This window comes from Lynx canadensis, chromosome D4 (assembly GCF_007474595.2).
Source record: "Lynx canadensis isolate LIC74 chromosome D4, mLynCan4.pri.v2, whole genome shotgun sequence".
NCBI classification, from domain to species: Eukaryota; Metazoa; Chordata; class Mammalia; order Carnivora; family Felidae; genus Lynx; species Lynx canadensis.
Window position 1 is genome coordinate 90,311,123 of NC_044315.2, and position 26,963 is coordinate 90,338,085.

Sequence of the window (26,963 nt, forward strand, 5' to 3'; positions counted from 1 at the left end):
TTTGGTCTCCTGTTCCATGTGGGGTGAAATCAGGGACCTGAACCGGTCGGTGATCTCCAAGGATCCTTCGAAGTCTGAGCTTCTCTGCTGACATTCACCAGTTGCGAGGGTGACGCCGCGCTGAGTCGGAAATGTCTGGGGGAAGCTGGAAGCTTCTAGCCTAGCGGAACCCTCTCACTCCCAAGGCGGGGGGCCCGGCCTCGCTCCGCAGAAGCTCCACGCGTGTGAGAGGAATGGATGGATGAGCGAGAGAATAAATGATTAAAGAGCAAGGGAAATGTGCTGCTAAGTGCATTCACAGAAGGGCGCGAGCAAGGTTTTGCAGGAAGACTTTTCCACGGTGGTTCTTCCAGGTGATCGTGAGCTAACACAGCCGGGTGCTGGGAAGAAAACTCAGCAGCCAGGGTGCCCATCTCCCATTTGTGACAAAGCTGAGCTTTTCTGCCCACTGCCACTTGCCACTCCTGCGAGGTAATCAGATCGCTGTTAATTAATAAAGCTGTCAGGTGAACCGTCCTCTCTGGTCATTAGTATCCTTCCAGAAAGAGAATCCTGCCGACGCCACCCCATCCGCCCCTCGGCTGGGGCTCAATTAACTTAATGCTATGCAAATGACAGGCTCGGCTCATCATTAGCTTATAGCCCACGAATGTTAATCGCATAATTGGGCCTTCAACAGGGTAATTAGACACGAATTCGTCCATTAGTCTTACAAGGCTAATTATTGTTGAGAGGGGAGGGGATGGTCCCAGAGCTCCGCAAGAAGAGGGGCATCTGGTTAAAGCAATCATGGGGGGGGACCTTCTGCCAGGAACATGGCAGTTGAGGCCCATCTTCCCAAGGAAAAGGGGACCCTGGAAGGGCCTCGGGTACCAGGCATGACTGCAAGGTGGGCAATGGCTCACCGCCCTGGTGGGCTGGGACGCGGAAAAGAATATGGCATTTAAAACCAAAAATGGGACGCCTGGGTGGTTCAGTCGGTTTAGCATCTGACTCTTGACTTCAGCTCGGGTTAGGATCTCACTGTTTGTGGGTTCGAGCCCCACATCCGGCTCTGCAGTGACAGTGTGGAGTCTGCTTGCGATTCTCTCTCTCTACCCTCCCCCCAAATAAATAAACTTCAAAACAAAAAATAAAAGTAATTAAAATCGAAACAAATAAGAGTATGGCCAGCCTGGGGCCAGGACGCCTGGTTCCAGCCCCCACTCACTCACAGCGAGACCTCAGCCAAGTTGCTTAGACTCTCGGGGCCTCAGTTTCTCCCTCTGTGCAATTTGGAGGACGTACTAGAAGGCCACCAGGGGCCTTCTGGTTTGACTTCCATGGTTTTGAAAGCTCAGAGCGCTGGCTGGGACTGGGGGCGGGACAGGAGCGATGGCAAACCTTGCCGGGGAGCCAGAGAAGGTGCTGGGGGAAGCCGGGGGCTCCTTGAGCAACGCCTGTGTGCGACCGGGGCAGCCACGGAGATGTGACTGAGGTGCCCACTAGGAGCCTGTGTGAGTTTGCTTAGGCTGCCACAGCCAAGGCCCCCACCGGCCCCTAGGGGCTGAGGGCATGCTCTAAAATTCCTACTTTAAAAAAATTTTTAATGTTTATTTATTTTTGAGAGAAAGATAGAGTGTGAGCAGGGGAGGGGCAGGGAGAGAGGGAGACACAGAATCGGAAGCAGGCTCCGGGCTCCGAGCCGTCAGCACAGAGCCCGACGCGGGGCTCGAACTCACGAACCGAGCCACCCAGGCGCCCCTAAAATTCCTATGCTGAGCCCCGGTTCCTGGTATTTGGAGACAGAGTCTTTACAGGAGGCTCTGACCCCATCTGGTGTCCTGCAAGAGGAGGAAGTGTGGACACACGGGGCCCTGGGGACACACGAACACAGAGAAAAGACCACACGAAGAGGCAGCACCAGGGTTGTCTGTGGGCCGAGGGGAGGGGCCTCCGAGGAGGCAACGCCTCGATCTAGGACTCCCGGCCTCCGGAATGTAGAGAAAGTTCGCTCTGCCCTGCAAACACCACCATCTGTGGCGCTCTGTTGTCGCTGCCCCGGGACTCACACAAGCTCCTAACAGGCATCCCTGTCTCCCCGTGTCCAAAACTAAGCCGGCGGCCCCCCGAGCCTACTGCTCCCCTGCCTCTCATGTCGATGGCCAGCCCGCGCTTCCCAGACGCTCCGGCAAACACTGTGGAACTCTGCTCGAAGTCTCTCTCTCTCTCTCTCTCTCTCTCTCGCATGCCCCGCATCCAACCTGATTGCATCTGTTCTCCTCCAAAATACAGTCAGAGCCCGACTGCCTCCTAATAGGCCATAATAGGCCATACCTCCTGCATGGCCACCGCCCTGGGCCCATGGCACCAGGCTCTCTCAGCGGGATTCTTGCCCAGGGCCTCGCACCCGCCCTCCCCGCTTCCTCCTCCACCCTCGATCTCCTGCCATCGCCCACCGTCCACGCACTCGTCTGCCCAGTCCCTCCAGGGCTCCCACCTGACTCACAGGAAAAGGCCAAGACCTCCAGGGGCCCCGTCCACTCCCTCACTCCTCCCTTCCCACTCCATCCCCAGTCCTTTGGCCACGATGCCTCTTAAGCTTGCCAAGCTCACTCCCACCTCAGGGCCTTTGCACTCGCTGTTTCCTGCACACCGCCCTTCCCTAGGTCTTCACGCGATTGCTTTAAACCTCTGCTAACGTGTCCTCTTGGCAGAATGGCCGTCCCGGACCACCTTTTACCCAACATACCGTCTCCTCCTCTGCCTTCCCACCGCCCACCTTCCTTACTCCCCTTTTTCCTGCTTTACCGCTTTCTGTGGATCTCAGCCTATTAAGGAAGGATCTGTCGACTGCATGTGGCCTTTTCCCGCCCCGACTAGAACGTAAGCCGTGTGATGGGAACTGTTTAGCTCTCGTTTCTCCTGGCTTCCCACAGCTCCAGCAGTACCCGCACGTAACGCATCTTCTGTGAATACGTGCTGCCTGTCAGGACAAAGTCACTCCCATCTTAGCTCGGAAAAAAACTGACGTCCGGAGGTCCTAACAGCCCGACCAGGCTCACAGAGCATGAAAGGGGCAAAGCCAGGCTTCCAGAGCCTCTGGTTGAAGCACCATCCTGTGAAGCGGCTTCCTATCACGGGAACGATGTACAGCGTCCCATGAAGGTGCAGAACAAGGAGAAGCATCAGGGGAGGCTTCCTGGAGGAGGCGGGGGTGGAGCTAAGCCTCGTAGAAAAGGTAAGATACAGACAAAAACCGATGGTGTCCTGAAAGAGGCCAGTCACGAGCAAACACCCAGTGATTAGAAAGCAGGAAGGAGGCAGATGCGTTCGGGGCGTATGGGGCACGAGCAGGAGGGGTGGGTGGGAAAGACAGATTTCTCCCTCTCCTGGTCCCCAGCTTCCCTCCGCTCCGTGAGCAGGAATCCCAGACCTGGCAGGTCTTTTCTCGAGGCCTGCAGTCCTCTCCAGGGATCTAGAACCCACGCTTCATGAGACAGAGGCCCGAGAGAGAAAGGCGGGGGCGGGGGGCGGCGGGCAATGTCGGGGCCCCGGGATGGAGGCTCTGCTCCCGAGCCCAACGGGGTGTGGGGGCGTCTGGTGCACCTGCTCGTGGGGGCTGGGTGGGCGGTCTGGAATCTGCAGAGACCCCAAAGCCCACAAGGCAGCGGTGCCCAGAGTTTCACGATCTCAGGAAAAGTGGAGCTGAACTCCTGTTTGTGGAAGACTTCCTTAAAAAGTTTTCCTTTTATTAAATAATTTCTGTGATATTTAGGGAGGAGAGTTTCGAGCTCGCGGGCGTCTGCCACCTGGACCTGGCGGAGGCCCAGGCTTTTACAGCACAACGCCCGGGTTCACCGGTTCAGCACTTGATTTACGCCTCGGAGGAAGATGGAAAATTGAAGCGCGCTCTGATGTCTCCCAAAGTCTCCTTTGGGTAAAGAAAAACAAACATGATATCTGCAAATCATTCCGGCGCCTCAGCCTGTTGCCTTACTCGGGGAAATGACTCGAAACGAGCGGTTGAGCCTCGCGCCTGCCAAAACTGGGGGCGTCTCCATCAGAACCAGACTCAAATGCCAACCACCCCGGGCTCTGTTCTGTTAAAGGTCACCTGTCATTCTCCACCCAGGCGTGGAGATTGCTCCGGAACTCCGATCGCCGTGGCGGGGAAGACATGTTTGTCTTCTCTGATGTCTTACTCACCACGGGCGCAGGCCCGCCTGTTACGGGTTGGGTAAAACCCACTGGACCCCTAATAAGGGCTTAGCATCCACAGGTGAGAACGAGATTGAGACGTGCTCTGCCGAGAAGGACAGTAAGCCTTGACGGGGGCCGGTGGGGGGGGGGAGAGGTGACACTAGGGGGACTTTCTGACTGTGCAGGTTATCAGACACCGAAATAGGAGGTCGAGAAAAGTTGTCACTTTCTCCCAAAAGGACACGTTCACCCGGAACGCTGTGCCAAACGCTGAAGGTGGCAAAAGGACCCTGGAGATCTTTCCTAGACTCCTTACAGACAGCGGGGAAGCCGGGCCGACACGGCAGGCAGGACCGGGCGCTCTCCGAAAATTCTTAGGAAATAACCTTTACCGGTATCGCCTGGTTAAGGAATAAGCTGAGTGTCCGTCTTTAACTAACAGAATTACCCACCAAGAAAACGCCACGCGGCCCCTTGTTGTATGTCTGCCCTGCCTCTTCCTAAAGATCCCCAGACAGCACCGACCCCACCTCTCGAGGTTCCCGGTCTCTCGCCGCCCGCACACCGGGCAGCCCGCCTTCAGAGCCCTCAGCTGCTCGTCCGGGACGGCAGAACCACGCCTGTGGTCGCCTGGGTGGCAGGCTCACTGGGAATCACTGTGTTCTTCCCTTCTGATAAACCCCGGAGGCCGCAGGGGAGGAGTTCAAAGGTAACGTACATCATTGACGTCGCTTCAAAAGCAATTGCTCTCATGCTCTCAAAGGCAGACGACAGACCTAGCAACAGACGGGGGTTAACCCAGGAAGCAAGCGGCACGGACCTTCCACATTCACTCAGAATCCTCCTCACCAGATTTTCTTATGCAAACACTGGAAATAAGTGCTAAAATGTCAACGGTCCCCAGGCTGGAAAATAAGGGAAAAGCCTTCCTTTTTTCCCCTTCGGTTCTTCTTTACTGGAAGATTAAAATGCGGTGGCTGCAGGGGCCGTGGGATGCCGGCCCCTTCACCACCATTACGGGCCACGTCCTGGGGGCTCGAGGCCCAGGGGTGCTCGTCCTTCCTTACTCCAGGCCGGGTGATCCAGCCGCCGCCTCTGGGAACCACGGCCTGGCCTCGCCTCCAGCCCCCAAGGTGGCCACCGAATTCCCATCCCCCGCTGGGATTTAGGTGGGCTACAGGTTAGTGCCAGGCTGCTCTTGGAGCCTGCGGGCAGTGTGTGAGTGGCCAGGCGCTAGCGACAGTGAGAAGCGCCGTGGAAACCTAGCTGGTGGCCGGGAAGATGATGCCTCGGGCACGTGGGGGCCGCCGGTGGATACGAAAGTGAGGACAAACTGGTCCACAGGACAGTGCCAGGACGCCAGAGCGCGCACGGGCAGGGCTTTCAGACATGCTGGGGGGTCACCGCACAGTGGACGAAAGGGCTGCAGGGGTGGATGAACGGTGTTTGGGCCGAGCTTAAACCTCCTGAGGTTTGTCTCCCAAATCGCACCTTAACCGTGGAAGGTGGAGAAGGCGGAACTGGGCCAGGCCGGCACAGGACAGGTGCGACCCAGCATCTCACAAGCCCTGCCTTGACCCAGTTTCAAGGTCTTGCCTGGGAATTCTCAATTTCCCTTCTGACACAGCTTGCTGAGTCCCCTCCACTCCCACCACTTCCCTATGGGGCTCCCACACTCCATCTGGGGACAGCCCCTATGCCCTGCCCCACCCAGATTATTTAAATTAGCCAATCCACAGAGAGCTCGTAAAACCCAGCTGCCCCCCCCCCCGCCCCCTTGCCATCCGCAAGCGGCCTTCACCGCTCAGCGTCTCTTACCCGTCCCAGCGCAACCCCCAGTGTGGCCCGTGTGGCAGCCACCTCCTATTTGGAACTGCAAGTAAGCAAAAGTTCTGCCTCGCATCTGAGTGTCACTGTGTTGTGTCCAGCCGTCAAAAGAATCTTTAAACTGTGGGGCGCCTGGGAGGCTCAGTCGGTGAAGCAGCCGATTTCGGCTCAGGTCACGATCTCACGGTTCGTGAGTTGGAGCCCCGCATCGGGCTCTGGGCTGTCAGTGCAGATCCCGCTTCGGATCCTCTGTCCTTCTCTGTCTCTGCCCCTCTCCTGTTCGTGCTCTCTCTCTCCTTCTCAGGAATAATTTTAAAAACATTAAAAAAAAAAAAAGATCTTTAAATCGTATAAAACAATAGGGGTCTCCAACGAAAGTGCGATTTGCGTTTGTCTATTTGCAGAATCTTTCTTCTGCCCCACGTAGCGTACCGCAGAGCTGGTGAGCAGGGAACCACCTTCCTCTGACCAGAGGGACACGGTCACAAGGGGCCACAAGGCCTCGCACCTGCCATCTCGGTGAGCTCCAATCTCTCTTCAGAAGCTCTGATCTCCACGGACAGGCTCGGAGTCCCCAGCACATTAGAAATAAGCATGGTTCGCTCGTATGGAGCCCCCGTGATGCCAGGCTCTGTGCAGAGGGTTTCCCTACACCGTCTCCTCGAACCCCTCCACCTGATGTCCTAAAGGTTCCCGCCCCTGGTTGTCGGTTGAGGAAACTGAGGCACAGAGAGGCTAATAGCCTGCCGCGGGAAAGTCAGGTTTCGATTTGTAATCTATTGGCAACATCATCTTGGTGGCACAGAGCATTTTCCAATTCATAGACCCCTTCCATCCGTGTTTTCCCAGCAAATACCTACTTGTGTCCAGCAGAGGGTGAGGTCAGAGGGTGGAGTTTTTACCCCATGAAGGGCACTGAGGCTCAGAAAGGTTAAGTCTCGGGGCGCCTGGGTGGCTCAGTTGGTTAAACATCCGACTTCGGCCCAGGCCATGATCTCGCGGTTCATGAGTTTGAGCCCCGCGTCGGGCTCTGTGCTGACCGCTCGGAGCCTGGAGCCTGCTTCGGATTTTCTGTGTCTCCCTGTCTGGCCCCTCCCCGCTCGCACTCTGTCTCTCTGTCTCTGTCTCTCAAAAATAAATAAACGTTAAATGAACATTTTTTAAAAAAGAAAGGTTCAGGGCACCTCAGTGGCTCAGTTGGTTGGGCGTCTGACTTCGGCTCACGTCACGATCTCGTGGCTGGTGGGTTTGAGCCCCGCATGGGGCTCGACGCCTGGAGCCTGCTTCAGATTCCGTGTCTCCCTCTCTTTCTCTCTGCTCCTTCCCCAGTCACTCTGTCCCTCTGTCTCTTAAAAATAAATAAACATTAAAAAATTAAAAAAAAAAAAAAAAAAAAAGAAAGGTTCAGTAGTGCCCCGACCACTCGCCCTCGAGACGTGAAGTAGGTGTACAAAACCACGCTGCGAACTGTCGGGCACCTTTGGGGGTGGGAAGGACGGCGCAAAAGAGGCAGCTGCCCAGTGTCGCAGGACAGAGGACAGCGGGAGAGGCGAGGCCACGGTCTGTCCCTACTCCCACCCCCATGTGCCACGCTGTCTCTTTCACCCTTGACCCCAGACACGCTGTTGAGACAATCGCTACTTCCTCCAAAGCCCTTCGAGCCCTCCCCGAGCCACCCTCGTGGAACAAAGTCAGCGGGACCTGGGGAGCCTGGTGTGACGGCAGCCCGGTGACTCCGCTGTTAGGAGGGGTCTTGCGGCTGACGGTCTTCAAGAGAGACCTCTCTGCCAAAAACAAAGGTGCCCGCAGAGCACACGGGGAACGATATGTATTCCAGCCCATGTCTGGTAAACTCTCAGACTAAGGCGGCAAGGCAGGGTCACTTGGGTTCTATTAGCTCAATTAATGAGGAGTAAGATAAGGCTAACACGCTGCTCGTCGGGCGGCTCAGCACAGAGCTGGAGTAATGGAGTTATTAACCTCAGTCAGCCACCGAATCGCGCGGCCGATTCCAACTCCATTTCCTGGTTCAGGCCTCCATTAATGGGCTGTTTATTATCCCTAATCCACGTAAGGATCAGCTGCGGAGATATGAGAGCTTCCTGGAAGGACCGAGTGATAATAAAAAAGAGAGAGAGAGCAGAGGAAGGTAAGAAATCCCCTCTATCTTGCATTTTAATTGTTCTCCAGTCCCACTGCCGTCTGTCCCCCCGGAGCTCATCGCGCCCTTCTCACTTTGGAACACGCTAGAAAAGGCAAAGCCATCATCCAGGGCTTTCACTGTGTTGTCCCCGAACATACAGCGTCATACGGAACTCAAAAGAACAAGTTTTGAAATCAAATTAGAGAGCTCCGGCGTGGAAACTACAAACCAGTCCAGTTTTTATTTTCACAATGCCGTCTCACTCCACTGTCTCATATTTTGCAGAATCAAAACCGAGAAATCAAACCAGCGTTCAGCAGAACAATTTAGCAACACCCATTAAACGCCCTGACGGTGACCCTCCGGTTTGCCTGGCCCCACGAGGTCCTCGTGGACAAAGGGCGAGTGCCTCTCGGTCTTTTTCAGGGTCATTCCCCTGTGCCATGTGCCGCCGGCTGAATAAGGAGCCAACTGCCCCAAGTTCAGCCCACCCCGATCTTTAAGATGCCTTCTGTGGGTAAGAAAAGCAAACAGCTACTAGAGGAAAAAAAATATTTTTAGGCTATCAGGAAATCATGTGTGCCAACCCATAACGAGGAGACACAGCAAATACGCCCTGACGGCCATCCCTTCTGAGTCCGTTTGCCACTTTGGTGTCTTTTTATTTTGAACAGGAATTCAAAATCACGCGAGTGACTACCAGAAACGTTTTGACGCTCCTGACTGTGTGGACGAATCTGCAGCCCGCCCATGCGGAGGGTGTGTGTGTGTGTGTGTGTGTGTGTGTAATACACTATCATGCACACACACCCTGTTTTCTCTCTAGGACGGTAGTGAGGGTGAAAAGAGTAGAGGCTATTGCCCCGTTTGACACATAGGAAGCCGAGATGAAAGTAGTGTTTTTCAAGCCGGCCCGCTGGGGTGAATGTCAATCACATCGCAGAAAGGACAGAACGGAACCGCTCGGAGCAGGCGCTGGGTTCAGGCCTGGTCTGTTCCGTGGGGTCTAAGGCTTCCCCAAGCCAAGTGCCTTTTGCAGAAAAAGCCTGCTTTCTGGGGCCGTTGAGAGGATCTGCAGTGAGATGTAAAGAAACCCGTAATTGGCACTCGGGTATCACCCTCATTCTCAGCAGGATGAGGAGGACAGTGGGGGGCGGGAGGGGGGCAGGGGAACCAGGGGGGGAGGAAGTGTCCTCAGAGGGAGGGATTCTCGTCAGCGCCAGCGGCAGCCTGGGACCGGCCCGAGATGGCCCTGGCCTTGCTTCAAGGGTCTGGCCCCCAGACATCGGACGCGCTTCTCTGGACGGGGGTGGGGTTCCCAGCCCCTAGGGGCCTGGCGCTGGTGTTTGCCAACCTGCTCCCCTCCCTGGTCTGCCCTCCGCTCCCTGGAGGAAACGGCCATGGGTTTAGCAAAGCCGACGACGCACCAGGCACCAAGTGGGAGCCGAACGCAAGGAGCGGGGACCGGTCACTGCTTTCCCAAGGCTCCTCTGGGCTCCTCTGGATGTGGGACACCCTGACCCGCTAGTTTACAAAATGATGATGAATAAAAATCCCAAAGCACCACCACTCTCTCGAAGGAACCCTGTGAGCAGTTTCCCATTTGCATACAAGGAGCTGGGACACAAAAGCTCGTCTAAAACCTGGTCCTTGGGGGATTGCTTTACAGACCCCAGAGTTAGGGCACCGAAACGGAAAAAGAGAAAGAGTAAAGAAGACCGCGTAGTAAATAAATTCCACTCGCTCAGCCGGGGTCCCCTCCTTTACCCTCTTCCCCGGCGATTTCCAAGGAATGCCTCGGCAGCTCTGACCTCGGGCTGGCCTCTGGCCTCGCAGCCAGACAGGATGGGGGGCCTTGGCTGCCCAGCCACGTAGCAGGGGAGGGAGGTTCAAGGCCACAGCTTGCCCCGCCCCTCTTCGCCCCACTGAGGGGGAGGGAGGGGGTGCGGAAACCCAGCCTGTCTGCTCCCCGGCAAACTTCCCGACATCAATCAGAATCCTCTGCTCCCTCTCTATGGTAAACATTAATTTTAAAGGGAAGGCCCGCGCCACAAACTTGCTGCATGAAATGAATTATTTTACAGCCACGCGGAGGGCAGAGTCTGGATACAGCCTCGGATAGCTCTTTCTTTGTTTCTTTCTTTTCCTTCTTCCTTTTTTTTTTCTTTCTTTTTTTTTTTTTTACTATGATGATGTTTTAACAAACTTTATAGCCCATTTTATTTTGTTCTCAAATAACTTTTTCTCCTTCTTTGCAACACATCAATTACTTGGTCTGTTTCCCTCACCGTGTGATGTTGGAATCTAGAGATTGATATTGCTTGGCAGAATATAATTTAGTATTATGTGCCACGGGTTTATGAGGTAGGAGTCAAACAAAACATTGCGTTTGAACACTATCCATTTATTAGCTCTGAGAAGAGATTTATATTTGACAAGGAGACAATAACTTTGTTTTCTGATAAGCCAGAGAGGTCTATTTCGGTGTCCGACACGGATCAGCTTCTCCTTCTCCAATAACTCTATTTACTGGCGTGAATATATTTTAATAATAAAATTGATATATATGTAAATTTATTTTAATCTAATTTCATCGAACCCTCCTAAAAAAAAAAAAAGAGGCTTTGTAGATTGTTTTCATGTCTGAATTATAGATTTCTGTATCGTATTCCCAGATTGATTTCTAGGCTATAATTCTGCCAAGGTTTCCTCCTGGTGTCAGAAACAGCAACGCCACAGCTAGACTGCTTTATAATTGGCATCACAACCGAGCCAGAATTACAGCCCCGATATTCATGCCAATGCCAGGCGGGCTCATTTTAGAGTATTTCTCGCTTTCTCAGCCTGGGTCTGGACTTGAAGGTTTATGGCTAAAATTACCTTCTGCATTAATCATAAAAATGTTAATTGAAGGCTGAGGTGGGGGGGAATGGAGTAGTCAGACCCGAGGCGGAGGAGAAGGAGGAGAGGAAAATAAGGAAAGGTGATGGAACAGGGGTGACGATGAGACCTGTGTTGGAAACAAACATGTTTTTCCCTGTTTGGCCTCCGCCCTGGGGGTCAAATAAATTAAATCAGCATTGTTTACTAAGTCTTTAGAACCTGAGTTTATTGGGGAATGGAGAACTACTCCCTCGCAAACCTGCCCTAAATCAGAGAGCTTCTTGAGTATTCTCCCCCTGTGTGCTTCTGAATAAACACGGTGCCCTCGCCTGTCTAAAACTGCCGTTTCCTCCCTCGGGGCTCAGAAGAATCGAGCACTGGACCCTTGCCTCCAGCCTCCCCCAAAGTGACCGTTCTGCAATTTCCCAGAGCCTTTCATCTTCAGGTAGATGACCCCCTTGCACAGAAGCTAGCCCACCGGCACCCTAGTGTGTTAAGCTGCCAGAACACGAAGGGTGGACACTTAGCCCCATGGCCCTGTGGCCCCTGGAGGGCCTCAGACAACACGGGTAGTAAGACAGGAAGCCCCGGCCGGCCGTTTGCCCCAGAACCAGACGTCTCCGCCTCCCGCAGGAAGCCCTCCGGCCTCAACTCTAGGGGTTGAGAATGCCCCCCCTCCCGGAGGGCCGCCTCCTAATCCCCAGAATGTGGGGAATCTGTTACTTCTCCTGGCAAAAGGGATTCTGCGGATATGATTCAGATAAAGACCCTGACATGGTCAGATTATCCTGGATTTTCTGGGTGGGCCCAAACTAACCCCGTGGGTCCTGAAAGCCTGAGAAGTGTCCCCAGCTCTGGTCAGGGGGAGACGTGACTATGTCCGCGTGTGCAACGTTGCCGGCTTTGGAGACGAAGGGGTCCAGGGGCCAAGGACGGTGGGCAGCCTCCTGGAAAGGGTGAGGAGATGAATTCTTCCCAGAGCTTCCAGAAAGGGACACAGCCTGCCGACTACTGATTTTAGGCCTACAGCACTGGGTGACGATAGATTTGTGTTGTTTAAGCCACCAAGTTTGTGGGGATTTATTAAAGCAGTCGCAGAAATAAAATAACATACCAACTCATGCCATTCTTAGGCAAAAGACAGGTCTATTATTCAAGGACAAATTATTGGCAAAAGACAAGCATCTTGGGACCCAGGGAGACATGCTTCCCAAAAAATGGTGATAGATAGATAGATAGATAGATAGATAGAAAGAAAAGAAGAAAGAAAGAAAGGCAGGGAGGGAGGGAGGGAGGAAGGAAGCAAGGAAGAGAAGGAAAAAAAATAGAGAGAGACAATGAATACCCTTTGGAAGAAAAATTACTCCAGGAAACCTAAGCACATTTTTCAATCAAGACTTATCAATACACTCAACACAATTTAGGAAAAACAGACTCTACCGTGGAAGAAATCATGGAAAAGGTGCAAGATAGAAGAGGAGATGAGCAAAAGCTGACAGACTTAAGGGAGAAAATAAAGGGAAACATAAAAACATTATAGAGGGGCGCCTGGGTGGCTCAGTCGGTTGAGCGTCCAACTTCAGCTCGGGTCATGATCTCACGGCTCATGAGTTCGAGCCCCGCATTGGGCTCTGTGCTGATGGCTCAGAGCCTGGAGCCTGCTTCAGATTCTGTGTCTCCCTCTCTCTCTGCCCCTCCCCTGCTCGTTCTGTCTCTCTCTGTCTCTCTCTAGCTCTCAAAAATAAATAAACGTTAAAAAAATTTTTTTTAAAGCATTATAGGAAAGAAAAACCAGGGGCCATGAGACAGTAACACAACAGAACATAGTTGAAGTTATCATGAAGGACAGATGGGAAACGAACAAGACATGAAAGCTACTAGAAAAACATTCCCAATTATGGAAAACAGATGATAGCTATCCGACACGCACACGAGTGGTCTTCCTGGAGAAGAGGGCCAAGCAAATGAGCCAGGAAAATAGTAATATGTGTACTAGAAGAATGTCCTCCTGAAATAACATACCCGGATGGGATGCATAAGATCTCAGGGAAAAGTCATCAAGAGAAGCAAGACTGAGGTCTAGCCAGTGTAAATGAACTTGGGGGGTGGGGGGAGAGCACGCGAGGGCACCCAGACAGAAGACGCACTTGACCCACCGCCCCCGGGGAACTCCTACAGCCCCAGAGACGGCCGAGGACAGTGCGGAAATGATACAGGAGTGCCGGTGGGGAAGAAATTTGACCCAACGGTTCTTCACTTTGCCAGATGTTGTTCACAAATAAAGGTAACAGAAAGGCACTCTCAAACGGGCAAGAATTTAGGAAGTCTAGCATGCACGTGCCCCGGCTGAAAATGCATCACAGACGACCCATTCAAAGGACAGATGAATCAAAATTGGTAAATGGGGGGTTGCGTTACGGAAATAGCTGATGTTGAACTCTGAATCCGGTTGAAGACAGGGAACTAAAAGCTCACAAGTGTCATAATTATTGCTGGAGACAACATCATCGTTACATCTCTAGAAAGAAACGCTTAGCAATCTTAAAAACAGGAATGTGTGTCCCACAGACCGGCACAGAACAGCCTGAGGACGTGTGTCCCCACCTGCCCCTCTTCACGACAGAGAGTGGACCGGCAGGGGCGAAGAGGGAGCACGTAGGGGAGCACTCTCTCTTTCTCCTCCACGTGACAGTCGAGAGCCTCTGTTTCATTTGACAAAGTGAGACGCACAAGCCTAACCGTGTACATGAAATGTACAAAGCGTGCTGGAAACACAGACCACCGTCCACACGGATTAGCGGAGAGAAGAGAAGGTAACAACTGCGGTAAGAAAAGTCAAAGAAAACACAAACCAGGAAGAAAAGACTCAGTCGGCGGACGGGTGGAGCTTGCGACTCTTGATCTCTTGGGGTCGTGAGTTCGAGCCCCACATTGAGTGTAGTGTTTACTGAAAAAATAAGTAAATAAACTAAAGAAAAAAAAAAAGATGGAAAACCCAGGGTGCCTGGGTGGCTCCGTTGGTTGAGCGTCCGACTTCAACTCAGGTCATGATCTCGTGGTTTGCGAGTTCGAGCCCCGTGTCGGGCTCTGTGCTGACAGCTCGGAGCCTGGAGCCTGCTTCGGATTCTGTGTCTCCCTCTCTCTCTCTGCCCCTCCCCTGCTCATGCTCTGTCTCTCTCTCTGTCTCAAAAAATAAATAAACATTAAAAAAATTTTTTTTAAGATGGAAAACAAAGGAAGCCCCAGTGAAGCATAAAATAAAGTGATAAAGGCAAAAATAAGTGGGATATTTTCAGCTATTCAAGGAATAAAAAAAAAGCAGGTTGAGTAAAAAAAACACATTAAGCCCAATTTCATTCTGTCCGCACAATAACAAAAAATAAGGGAAGCAAACTAGTTGAAACTAAAAGTGGGGCTACACAGGTGCCACAAAGAGGCCGCGGGCCGAGTTCCAAGTACGAATGTCACATTGAAACACGCACCAAACTGTTTCCTCCCAAAGCACCACCCCCCCCGCGAAAAAATGACTCAAGGGGCTTTAGAAACCGACCCGACGCGACAGAGAGAACGGAGGAAGGGGACACGGACACAAAATGTCCGGGGCTGGAAAGCAGGTGTGCAGGGGGCAACCAGCTGCAGAGACCCCAACGGCCAACCCGAGTCAGCAGTAGGAACGGCTGAGAACAAACCCAGCGTTCACCAGCAAACCCTCAAAGGCTCAGGCACAGGCACCACTCTGGAACCGGCGGCTGAAATAAGGAGGACTGGTTGAAGAGATTAAGCCCCAGATCCCCTCCTCACACCGTCTTGCTGGGCCAGTGTCTCTCCTCCTCCACTTGGGTAGAAATGGAAGGTTTCTGCTCTAGAGAAGGTATAGTTCAGGCTCCTTGGGCCGAGGAATGCCAAGCACAGGTCAGAGCTTGCATCTGTACCGAAATTAGGGGAAATAAATAAAAAATATGCACATGGCCTGCAGCATGTGATGCCTCCTTCCGTTTCCGCCTGCCTCCCACTGTCCTGCTCCCCCCTGGACCCCAGAACGTCACCATCCGGCAGGAGGCTGAACGAGTCCTCTTGGACAAAGCTGAGCAGCGTGGGTGAGTTTGGCGGAGGGTTCTGCATAAATGGCCCCAAGAGACCGCCCTTCCATGAAGACAAAGTCCACGGGCCACAAGGTCCCACCCACTAACATCTTAATCCCCTACTCTAACACTGGAGCAAACCACCAAGGGTGACCTGACATCTGAAAAACAATCAGACCGACCAACCAACAAGAGAATCTACTGAGAAAGGACGAGGCCAAGACAGACAGAACCTTGGAGCACGTGGCTGGCTCGGTTGGTTGAACGTCCGGCTCTCGGTTTCGGTTCAGGTCATGATCTCACAGTTTGTGAGTTCAAGCCCCGCGTTGGGCTCTACACTGACAGCGGAGGCTGCTTGGGATTCTCTCTCTCCCTCTCTCTCTGCCCCACCCCTGTTCTCTCTCTGTCTCAAAATAAATAAGTTAAAAAAAAAAAAGACTGACAAAACCTTAACAGGAAGGGGAAACCCCCACCTCCTGCAATGACAAGCCTGTCACGAACATTTCCAGAGATAGAATAATTCATTTAACAAGATCAATAAAATTTAAAAGGAACATTCCAGATTAGCTTCGGGGACAACCAAGTAAACCAGACCCACACCAAAGAAACGAATGAAATCTTATAGTGAAGTTTTACGACCCTGGGGATAAAGGAAAGATCTACCAAGTTCCAGAGAGAAGAAAAAAGGCCACGTACGAAGAACCAGGAATCACACTAGCACTGGGCTTCTTAACAGCAATTCAAAATGGTGGAGGGAAAGCGACTGGGGTAATTCCTGGCCCCACCAACCGACCCCGCAAGTAGGAAGGTAGGATAAGGGCACTTCGGGCCGTACCAAGTCTCAAAAAATTTATCTCCCACACAACCTTTCTCAGGAAGCTACCGATGGATGTGCTTGACCAAAACAAGGCAGTAAACCAAGAGAAAGAAAATCGGGAGACGTGGAAACAAGCTTCCTCACGTGGGAGGGGGGCGAAGGGAACCTTCGGGTGCTCGTGCACGGGAGCATCAGGATGACTGTGCATCCGTGGAGGGGGTGGAGGGGGTGGAGGGGGACCTCTTCAGTCTGGAACAAGTGTGCTGAGGACATGACAGCCTCCTTCTGTTAAAACCACCGTTTTTTAAAATTTATTTTTTTATGTTTATTTATTTTGAGAGACAGAGAGAGCAGAGGAGGGGCAGAGACAGAGAGGGAGAGAGAGAATCCCAGGCAGGCTCCGTGCTGTCAGTGCAGAGACAGATACGGGGCTTGAACTCGAGAACCAGTGAGGTCATGACCCGAGCCGAAACCAAGAGTCAGACGCTTATCCGGCTGAGCCACCCAGGCGCCCCTAAAACCACCTTTTTAACTCGAGGAACAGCTGGAGGCCAGACGGAGGAAGAGTATGGGGCTCGGAAAACAGGAGAAGGACAAAGAAACTCCCGTGATGCCACAGTGGGTAAGTCTGACAACAGCCATGCCGTCAGCCAAGAGGAAACAAAACAAAAAAACAGTCCAACCGAGAGAGAGGAATCAGAGGGAAAGAAAAAGCCTGCGGCCGACAGATTACACAGCCCGACGGACCTTGTGGCAAACTATTCGCAGGGGCTCTAATAAGGACTGGAACTAGTTAGCACATAGATACAAAGAAAGGTAGGCAAGCGAAAAAGCAAGGTGATTGTGAGCTTCAGGAACGACGAAATAAGAAAAATTTAAAAAGGCAAAACAGACCAAAAGGCGCGCCTTCCGGTGGAGCTGGCCCCCGAGAGCGGCTGTTCTAGAAGAATCAGTGTGTGCCTTCTACCTCTCTGGCCAGAACCTGGGAGGTCCTGAGGCAGACTGCAACACAGACACACTCTCTCTCTCTCTCTCTCTCTCTCTCTCTGATGCCGATGTTTTGCTGCTGAGGAGGGGCACAGGGGGCACTCAGACACCCCGCGGTCGTGTCAAAGACGGTCACTTCCGTCAGGGCGACATTTCACAAGGAACACATCGCTGACCCAAGCCTTTGTGAACTGCGTAACACGGCACCGACACACATAAAGCAAAAGCTGCAGGAAATAAGGGAACAAGAGAAATTAGTAAAAATGTGCTGTTAGAGGGAAGTCAGCAAATCAGTCCTTGACAGGATGACAGACACAAAAAACAAACACAGCAATGAGGAGACAAAGACAGAGGGGATCGAGGAGGACCTAAGGGGCGCCGGCTGGCTCAGTCAGGGGAGCGTGTGTCTCTCGATCGAGGGGTCGTGGGTTCGAGCCCCACGTCGGGTGTACAGATGACTAAAAAAAATAAATAGACTTAGAAAAGAAAAAGTGTGACTTAATAATGTATATTTAATTCTATAACTTCAAATTTAAGATACACATTCTTGGGGTGCCTGAGTGGTTCAGTCGGCTGAGCGTCTGACTTCGGCTCAGGTCATGATCTCGCGGTTCGTGAGTTCGAGCCCCACGTCGGGCTCTGTGCCGACGGCTCGGAGCCTGGAGCCTGCTCTGGATTCTGTGTCTCCCTCTCTCCCCCTCCCCTGCTTGTGCACGCTCTCTCTCTCGCTCTCTCTCCCCCTCTCAAAAGTAAGTAAGCATTAAAAAATTTATAAAATACACATTCTTTTCAAATACTGTCGAATAGCCTTCCACAGAATGCCAATAATTTTTATTTTAAATTCGAGGTTGCACTTCAACAACTTCTCCACACGCCACGTGAAGATAAAAAGCCAATAACGAAAAGCTGAAATGATAACAATAAGATGCCAAGTACCTAGAAACGCAAAAACTCTCCCAAACCAAGTCGCAGTCTCTGCTACAAGGGACCCCAAAACAGCCAGATACCTAGCAGGTTCCTTAATTGTTGCCACCGTTTGCAGGTTAGGACCAACCAGAGAAAGCCACATATGGTCCCCCGGCCAAGCACACGGGGCGCCCCGCTTCGAGGTGGCCGCCCCCCCACCTGGCCTCCCAGGGCAGCAGCTCGGGCAGGGCGCACCCGGGAGGCCTTCCCGCTCCGCTGCCGGCCTCCGGGCCTCTGCCGAACCCGAGCGGCGTGGCGACTCCCTCGCCAGAGCGAGCTCAGACTTCTTAGCCTTGCTTGTTTCCACTGGAACCCCCCTCGTTTCCTCCCACAGTACACACAGTGACGGCGTGCTCTCCGGTGCACGTCAGCGGAGGAAGAACACGATGTTCCACGACATTGGACGCTGTTTTGGAACAAATGGCCAACCATCTGGGGAGGAAGTGCTCAGCCCGTGCCCCATACCCGCATCAGAATACATGTCTGATGCACCAAAGGTTTAAACGTAAACCGTACAAGAGGAGAAACAGCAGAAGACCTCCGTTCACTGGCACAATCCCCTGGGGAAGGCGAGGCTGTCTGGGGTGGGTCGGCATTCACGGGCGAGGAAGTTCGGGTCCCGCGAGGTAAGTGACAGAGCCGGGACCTGAACCCAAGCCTGACTTCTAGTTCATGGGGCAAAGGGGGCGGGTGGCCGGGGACGGGGAGGGGGGGTTGTCGAAGAGCCATGCCACTGCAGGGGCAGTGGAGCTTCTGGTAAACCGCAAGCTGTCACCGGGACCTCGTCGGCCGAGCCCCTGGGGAGGGGGTGCCCAGTGGCAGCGACCTTCCGGAAGGGGGCGGCTTACCTGCTGGGCTGGTGGCCCAGGCTGTGCAGCATGTGTGCCTGGTCCAGGTCTCTCGGGAAGCCGTGCAGCACCCACCCCTTCTGAACGCTGTCCTGCTGGCTCAGCCTCTGGTCCAGCACCTTCATGATGATGCTGTCAGGGACTGCAGGGAGAGGAGGGCGGGCGGTCACGCTGTCATCCTGGGCACCGCTCCTGACCCAACGGGAGGGTGAGGGAGCATCGGCGGCCTGGGGGCCGTGGGTTTCCTAACTTCCCTTGACTCTGGATTGACCTGATGAAGGGTCGGGTTTGGGCGGACAAGGCCGCGGGTGCCCAGGCCCCTCCCAGGTCCCAGCAATTGGAGGAACGCAGGCCGTGGGAGAAGGGAAACCGCACTGGATGACCTCGACCTTGACCTTGACCCTCCCCTGACCTTGACACGATGCCACACCCATCAGCAGCCAGGTTAGTCCCTGTTCCTGCAGGGTCTGGTTTTTTGCAGCAAGAGGCTTTTCGGGGTAACACAGCAGGCCCCCGGTGAAGGTTTACTCTGGATGTTTTCTGCTAATCTGCGACACATAGGCAACCCCTGCTTCTCTCCTTCCTCCGCTTCTCCCCTCCTTGATGTCTAGAATCAGATCTCTAGAATTGCAGCTGTGGTGAGAACCAGAGACTGAAACACAGTCTCAAGGAGAACGAGATCTTGACAGGATTCTTGTTTACGTTACCGCAATTGACATTTTCCCAAAATGTACACCTCGCCTCTCGGACTCATTAAATGTCCTATGTTGCTGATGTACTCCCTTCGAGCAATTTGCACTGCGTTTCCTGCATTTTGCACTCATTTTTCCAGAAATACTTGGTAAATATTACCCGTGTTTGCTATGGATGTGGCCCCCGACGAGCGGGCTTCCTTGAGTTGCAGTGAGGGTCTTTGGCAGCTTCTCGGGAGACGCCCAGCCGCCATGCCAACCGGCCATCCGTGCGTCGGGCAAGTGGCCCTGGTGCACACATCTGGAACCTCCCAAAAGGCCCCAGACTGACGGCCAGGTGAGCACACGGGTGAGAGTGGCAGAAACAGCCGTTTTCCTCCAGGGCCAGGACGTGCTGGTTACGCTCTTGACCAAAGGACCAAAAACCTTATTTGAGAGACTCACATTTCCCTGAATTTGTCCCTCCCCACACCTTCCAGCCTTTCTACCCCAGGCCCGAGGAAAGATCAGAAAAGGGCATTCGCCCTAGAGAGAACATCTGGCATGAACGAGAAGTTGATGCAGCTCATCCCCTCTCTTCCCCCTGCTTACGCCTGCTGCGGCTCCCCAGTGTCCCCAGTGCTCGGAGGATAAGAGCAGTCCCCTCCCCCAAGGCCAGCAGTCCCTTTTAGTCCCTGACTCCTGACTTCCTCCCCGGTGACTCTCCCCCAGCTCTTCACCTCCCCTTGAGTCTGCCAGTCCCTCCTTCCAGAAAGCCCCTCCCCCACACCTTGCCTGGGGCAAGACTTTCCATTCAACCTTCAGGGGCCCCAGTGGAATGGCCCCAGGGGTTGCTGCCAGGTTGGGTTACTTCACTGGCTACCCTCGTCGTCATGTCATCGTCATGTCATCGTCATCGGCTGTCCTCTTGTGATGTCTGCCTCTCCCAAAAGACACTGGAAGTCTTTTCCATGAGGAAAAAGACTTTTCCAGGAGGGAAAAGACCACGCCCACCTCATTTCCCCCCCCCCCCAAGATTAACATAGTGCCCAGCACGCAGTAGGTGTGGAATGATAAATAGACCGGAGGCTTCTTTTTCCAAAAGCTCCATTGCAACTCACCAAACATGTTAAAAGCAACTTGCCCAGACTCTGGGGAGCCCGGGCGGGAGAGAGGAGAGAACTCGGGCTTGAGGGGCACGCAAACCTAGGGTCTCAGCCCTGCCCTCAGGTGCCGCCGACCGACCTCAGTTGGTCACTCGACCTCTCCAAGGGTCAGCTTGCTCACCTGACAAAAAAGGATGACAGGATCTGTCCCCACGGGGTTCACGGTGCACACAAATTTCCAGGCACGTGGCAGCCACTCAGAGATGGTGGCTGATATGCTTCGGTTCGGGAGATGTGTGTTGGGAAGTAAAACATACTGAATGTGTCCACGTGTCCCCCGTGGTCACGGTGTTCTGAGAACAGACTGCTGGCCGGCGATGCGGGAGGCCGGCTTCAAACGAGCCTTGAGACTTAAAGACAGAGACCTCGGGAGAGGCCCAGGCAAGCTCCGAGAGTCATAACGTCAGGGCTTGTCCCCCAGGCTACAGATCCCTGTTTACACAGGGTATGTTGGCTCTCACCGCATGGCCCCGCGAGGATTTCGGGTGCGGGGAGCCAGCACTCCGATCACCGTGTGAACAAATAATGCATCTGTTCTCTGATCTGGGGAACCAGTGCCTTGTTTCAGGATAAATATAGATTAAGCACAAAATGGGTTAAGAATCTGCCACACAGCTTTCCAATCCTAAATATTTACGAGTGTTTTCACCTAAATAAGAAACTCATACAGAAATAAGCCCTTCCCAGCGATCTGTCCAGTGGATAGTTACGGAGCATCCGCGCTGTGCCAGGCACTGTGTTGGCCACTATAATACACGGCAAGCAAGGATCCAGGGGCCCTGCCCTCCCAACGTTTACATTCTAGAGAGGGAGACAGCGCACAGATACATAACCACCGCGGAGAATCATAAGTACGATGAAGAAAACAAACCAAGTGATGGGAGCCTGCTGGTTTGGGTCCAGAATGGCCTCTGGGCAGGTCACATCTGGCTGAGGTCCCAATGGGAGTCCAAGTGCACAAAGACCCAGAGAGTATGTTGTAGGAAGACAGGATGGCAAGGGCCCGGGCCCTGAGGCTGGAACGATCTGGACACATTCAAGTTTCAGAGAAAGGGCCCATGGGGCTGGAGCTGAGTGGTCCGCGGGAAGTGAGAGCAGACAGGCCCACGAGGCCTTCAGAGGGGAAGGGGATCTGGGCCACACACAGGCCATCTTGGGAACAATCGTGCGTTTGCCTTCATTTAGTCAACGAACCCATGGGAGTTAATCTCAGGACCCTGGACTTGGCCACATTTGCACAGGGACCGGCCATCTTGTGGTATCCGCCAGTGGAGTCCCCAGTCGGGGTCCCCATGCCCCAAGGATGTGGCCAATGAAAAGCACGATTTTCTAAGTGGTCACTGCAAGGCTCCGAAGAGCAAAAATGGACGTCATATAAAGTCCGCGAAGAGCTTGGGCTGAGGACCCTGAATGAAAATCGCCAGCTAACAGCTCCAGCTTTGTAAGCCTCTAGAGAGGAAACACCTTTTGCTGAGCCCCCAAGCGCGGAGCCCTTTACATCTGTGGGAATCTGAGCAGCCAGGAGGCGCCACAAGTCTCCGGCAGTTCCCTGTCAGAGTCCGGCTGCCGTGAGAGGGGCCCTTGGCTTCCCTCTCCTAGTCCCGATTCCGCCCCAACCTGCTTTGACACTCTGAACCTCAGTCTCTTCTGCAGACTGGGAAGGCAGATGGGCTGTGCTCAGGGTGGGGTGGGGGAGCTGCAAGGAGGATTTGTGATACAGCTGCCTTTTTTTTTTTGTTTATTTTTGAGAGAGAGAGAGAGAGAGAGACAGAGACAGAGACAGAGCACAAGCAGAGGAGGGGCAGAGAGAGAGGGAGACACAGAATCCGAAGCAGGCTCCAGGCTCTGAGCTGTCAGCACAGAGCCTGACGCGAGGCTCGAACTCACAGACCGTGAGATCATGACTTGGGCGGGTCGGTTGGACGCTTAATTGACTGAGCCATCCCCTGGGTGCCCCTAGCTGTCTTTTAAAAATATTTATTTATTTTAAGAGAGAGAGAGAGAGAGAGAGGGAGGGAGCAGGGGAGGAGCAGAGAGAGAGGGGGACACAGAATCCGAAGCAGGCTCTGCAGGAGAGCAGAGAGCATAAGGTGAGGCTTGAACTCACGAACCATGAGATCATGACCTGAGCTGAGCTGAAGTCAGATGCTTTAACTGACTGAGCCACCCAGGTGCCCCGGTACAGCTGCTTTTATAAGCATTCCTTAGAATAAAACCCAGAAAACCCCCCTTAGTTGCCCTGGATCAAGTGTGAGCGGACAGCCCAGGGGTCCAGTGCACTCTTGCTTGGCAGTGATGGGACCTCCCTGAACCTCAGTGTTCTCTTCAGTGGCACCTGCCTCACTGGATGTTGTGGGACCGGCAGATGACTCATTAAAGCTGCCAGATCTGGGGCGCCTGGGGGGTTCAGTCGGTTGAGCGTCCGACTTCGGCTCAGGTCATGATCTCACGGTTTGTGAGTTCAAGCCCCGCGTCGGGCTCGGTGCTGACGGCTCAGAGCCTGGAGCCTGCTTCCGATTCTGTGTCTCCCTCTCTCTCTGCCCCTCTTCTGCTCGTGCTCTGTCTCTCTCTCAACAATAAATAAACATTAAAAAAAATTTTTTTTTAAGTAAAATGAGGGGCATCTGGGTGGCTCAGTCAGTAGAGCGTCCGACTTCGGCTCAGGTCATGATCTTGCGGTCTGTGAGTTCGAGCCCCACGTCAGGCTCTGTGCTGGTGGCTCAGAGCCTGGAGCCTGCTTCCGATTCTGTGTCTCCCTCTCTCTCTGCCCTTCCCCTGTTCATGCTCTGTCTCTCTGTCTCTCAAAACTAAATAAAAATTTAAAAAAATTTTTTTTCAAATAATAAAAAATAAAGAAGCCAGATCTGTTAGAGGTCTTCTGAAGGGCCATGTGGGTGTATTTTTAGACCCTTCCCCAAGTTTATCCAGATTCCCAACAGATGGGCTACGATGAAGCCATTGGGAAGAGTACGTGACCCTTAAATGTCAAACTTTTTGGATTAAATCTCCCCTGAGCTTAAACCTGACTTTAGGAGAGTGCTGTAGGTTTGACACAGGCTTGCCCATGGAGAAGGGGCTCCACTAGGTAATGAGCTTGCTGGCCAGTGACACCCCGGGTGCATTCAGGCCTCGGCTGTTGGGGGTGAGGGCTGGACCGGGCCAACATTTGCTGACTGGTTTCTCCAACGGTCAGGCCCTGTCAGAAAACAAGCTGTGCTCCAGGGAGGACTGAGCTGCTCACCTGCAGCCTTATCGGGGCGACGGGGGCTGCTCGTGAGGCTCAGAGACCTGGAGGGAAGGCCCTGGAAGGTCATCCCCTTGACCTCTCTCATTTCAAAGTTGAAAAACTAAGGCCCAAAAGGGTTGTGGCTTAAGTGACCTCGGCTGGTGAGAAGCCTGACTCCAGGGAACAATGGAAGACGGGATGGAAACACAAAGAGACTCCTTTGGAGGGGGGTGGGGGGGGGGGGGTTGCAAAGATTTCTAGAGAGAATTTCCCAATTTGTGTTAGAAGTTCAGATGTAGGGGCACCTGGGTGGCTCAGTCAGTTAAGCATCTGACTCTTGATTTTGGGTCAGGTCATGATCCCAGGGTCCTGGTACCAAGTCCTGAACTGGGCTCTGCACTGAACGTGGGCCTGCGTGAGATTCTCTCTCTCCCTCTGCCCCTCCCCTACCTGCACCCGCTCTCTCTCTCTCTCTCTAAAATAAAAAAAAAAAAAAATCCTTAAAAAAAAAAAGTTAAAACGTACATGCCTTTCGACCTAGTGATCTCATTTATAAGAACTCACACCTAACATATAATAGCACAGGCAGGAAAAGACATGCGCCCCAAGGTGTCCATCTGAGCGTCATTTCCAGTGGTGAAAATCAGATGCGATCTACGATGACCTCAGCAGAAGGCGGGTCAAATAAAGGATGGCCTGTCGATGCCACGAGAGGTTATGCCACCTTCAAAAACCACTTATGTTCACACTAACTTGGAAAGAGGGCTCTGGCAGAAATCAGGGGGGAAGCAAGTCAACAAACAGCTTGTACGACGCGGTCTAATTGAAATACATGCTGGGGCGCGTGGGTGGCTCAGTCGGTTGAGCGTCCGACTTCGGCTCAGGTCATGATCTCATCAGCTGATGAGTTCGAGCCCCGCGTCGGGCTCTGTGCTGACAGCTCGGAGCCCGGAGCCTGCTTCCGATTCTGTGTCTCCCTCTCTCGCTGCCCCTCCCCTGCTCGTGCTCTGTCTCAAAAATAAATAAACATTTAAAAAAATACACGTAGACTGTGTATACACACAGCATACACACACCCCCGTGCACGCACACACAACAGAGTGGAGGGTCCCTCTTATGCCCTGTGAATCAGACCCAACCCCGCACAGAGCTCAGGGCCCTGCGGTCAAGAGAGGCAGGGACACAAGCTGGTATCCCGGCTGGAAAGGCACAAGGACACGGGAGACACGGGAGGCGGGGCTCCAAGGGGTGGAAGGCACATGTTTCCGGGAAGAAGGTGAAGCACACGCTGATCCTGACTCTGAGCCAAGACCAAAACCAAAACAAGCCCCTCGCCGCAGGAGTCAGGGAAACACAGACCCTCAAATGAGCATTTCTCCTCCTCCGTGACTTTGAACCGCTAATTACTGGTGCGTGTTTGCTGCCTCGGGCCCCACCTTCACGCCACCCTTGAAAAGCAGGAACCCCGGTAAAGTCAGGCGCTGTGTCTGGCACGTGGTAGGCACTGAGCAAACACACATTTTGAATGAATAAGTGAATGAACGATGAACGAACGAGCGAGTGAATAGCCCCGTTTCCCAAACTGGAAGGCTCTTTGGTTCCTTAGGTGTTTGTGGCGGAGCTATGGATTGTCCTTCCACGCACGGAACCGGGTCCCGAGGCAACGGAAGGCCACCACGGGCAGGCTCTCAGCGACCCCTTCAGCTACACCACGACCCGGACGCGGATTCACGAGAATGCGTGCTGATATCTGGGACGCGCTTCAAAATAAAACCCTGTTTTGGGGAGGCGGCGGGACGGGCTGGGGAGGGGGGGGTTGGGGGTCTTTGGGTCTTTGGGGTGGACTCAGACACAACAAGGCAGCACGAGCTCGAGTGGGTCCCCGGTACGGGGGTGGGTCCCCATGGCTTCGTTCTTTTCTTCTCCACTTTTTATGTATGTTTGAAGGCTTCCGTTTAAAAAGCGGGGTTTTGTTTAAAGGAAATTATTTAAACGCCTACAGGAGGCTGAAAAGGCCACCGTGAGAGGCTGCTGGAAAGGGACAAAGGACACAGTCTCCCCGGAAGGCCATACTTGACCCCATTAGTGGCTCTCGCTTGGGGGGGGCTAGGGGTGCGGGGTGGAGCCTCCCTCCTCCTGTTACCACACCTGCTCCTGGAGGCTCTGCCCAGAAGCATGGCAGCAGGCTATGTGCCCAGATCTGCCCTTCTGGGGTAATCTGCGAAGGTTGCTCAGACCACCCCCCCTGCCCCGTCAGCCTCTGTCCCTCACTTTGCGGGGAGGGGGGCTGCGAGGTCGTCTCCCAGCACCAGCAGACCCACATAACACGGAGGGTCTCCTCCACCGAGACGGCCCGCTCCCCCAGAGGGGGCCGGGAAACCTGAAACGAAACACAGCCACCCCTGGGCCTCCGGATGCTGCCTCCCAGGCCTCCAACCTGAGCATCCCTCCTGGCACGCTGGGCAGTCCGGGGGTGAGGGGTGAAGCCCGCAGACCCCGCCTCCAGCGCCTTTCCCCAGGCCCACCCCTGCGGCCCCCTACCAGGGATTCAGCTCCGCACCTTTGTTCCGACGCGGCCTTTTTTTTTTTTTTTCCTGAAGGCTATCGACTCACTGCCCCAAGCCCACACGGTCTGACCAGCCAGTTCAGCAAAAACGCAGCTTTTCGGAACAGAGCTCGCTGGCTGTGTTCTGCTGAAAGTTTAAAGGCTCCCTGATAATGCTGTCCATTTACCCTTTTCCCTCCTCTCAGATAGAGATTTTCAGCGCAGCCTAAAGTCTTTCTCCATTGAGTCAGGTGCCTCAGGCTTGATTTCCAGACTTGGCAGTTAACATCTTACCCTGCGTGTAAGCTACTGCCGAGGGCTACCTCTCCGGAATGTCCTGTCAACCCTGAATTTAGCGAAGTGCAAGATACGAATATCCCATTATTTCATAAGGCCACACCACCTGGTTTCAGGGTGTGTGTGTGTGTGTGTGTGTGTGTTTCCTGAAGATCTTCCATAAAAGATGGCAGTTCTCACATTGACCTCGAGGTTATTAAAATCTCAATCCGTTTATTCCCTGCCGGCTGGGCTTGCTTGGCACAGGGGTTGTGGGGAGCCGTGGTCACAGGCGAGAGGCTCCTAGGCCCCGAAGGGATCCTACCTGGTTCACTCCCCCCCCC

The 26,963-nt window shown here is 53.5% G+C and overlaps 1 protein-coding gene across 3 annotated transcripts in view; it reads right to left on the reverse strand.

Moving 5' to 3' along the window:
• Positions 1 to 26,963, reverse strand: part of AK8 (adenylate kinase 8) — a 127,634-nt gene that overhangs the window by 31,554 nt on the left and 69,117 nt on the right. For all 3 annotated transcript variants that reach the window (XM_030294082.1, XM_030294084.1, XM_030294085.1), the window contains one exon: positions 18,736 to 18,877. In XM_030294082.1, the coding sequence (XP_030149942.1) occupies positions 18,736 to 18,877 (142 nt within the window). The remainder of the gene's footprint in view (positions 1 to 18,735; positions 18,878 to 26,963) is intronic.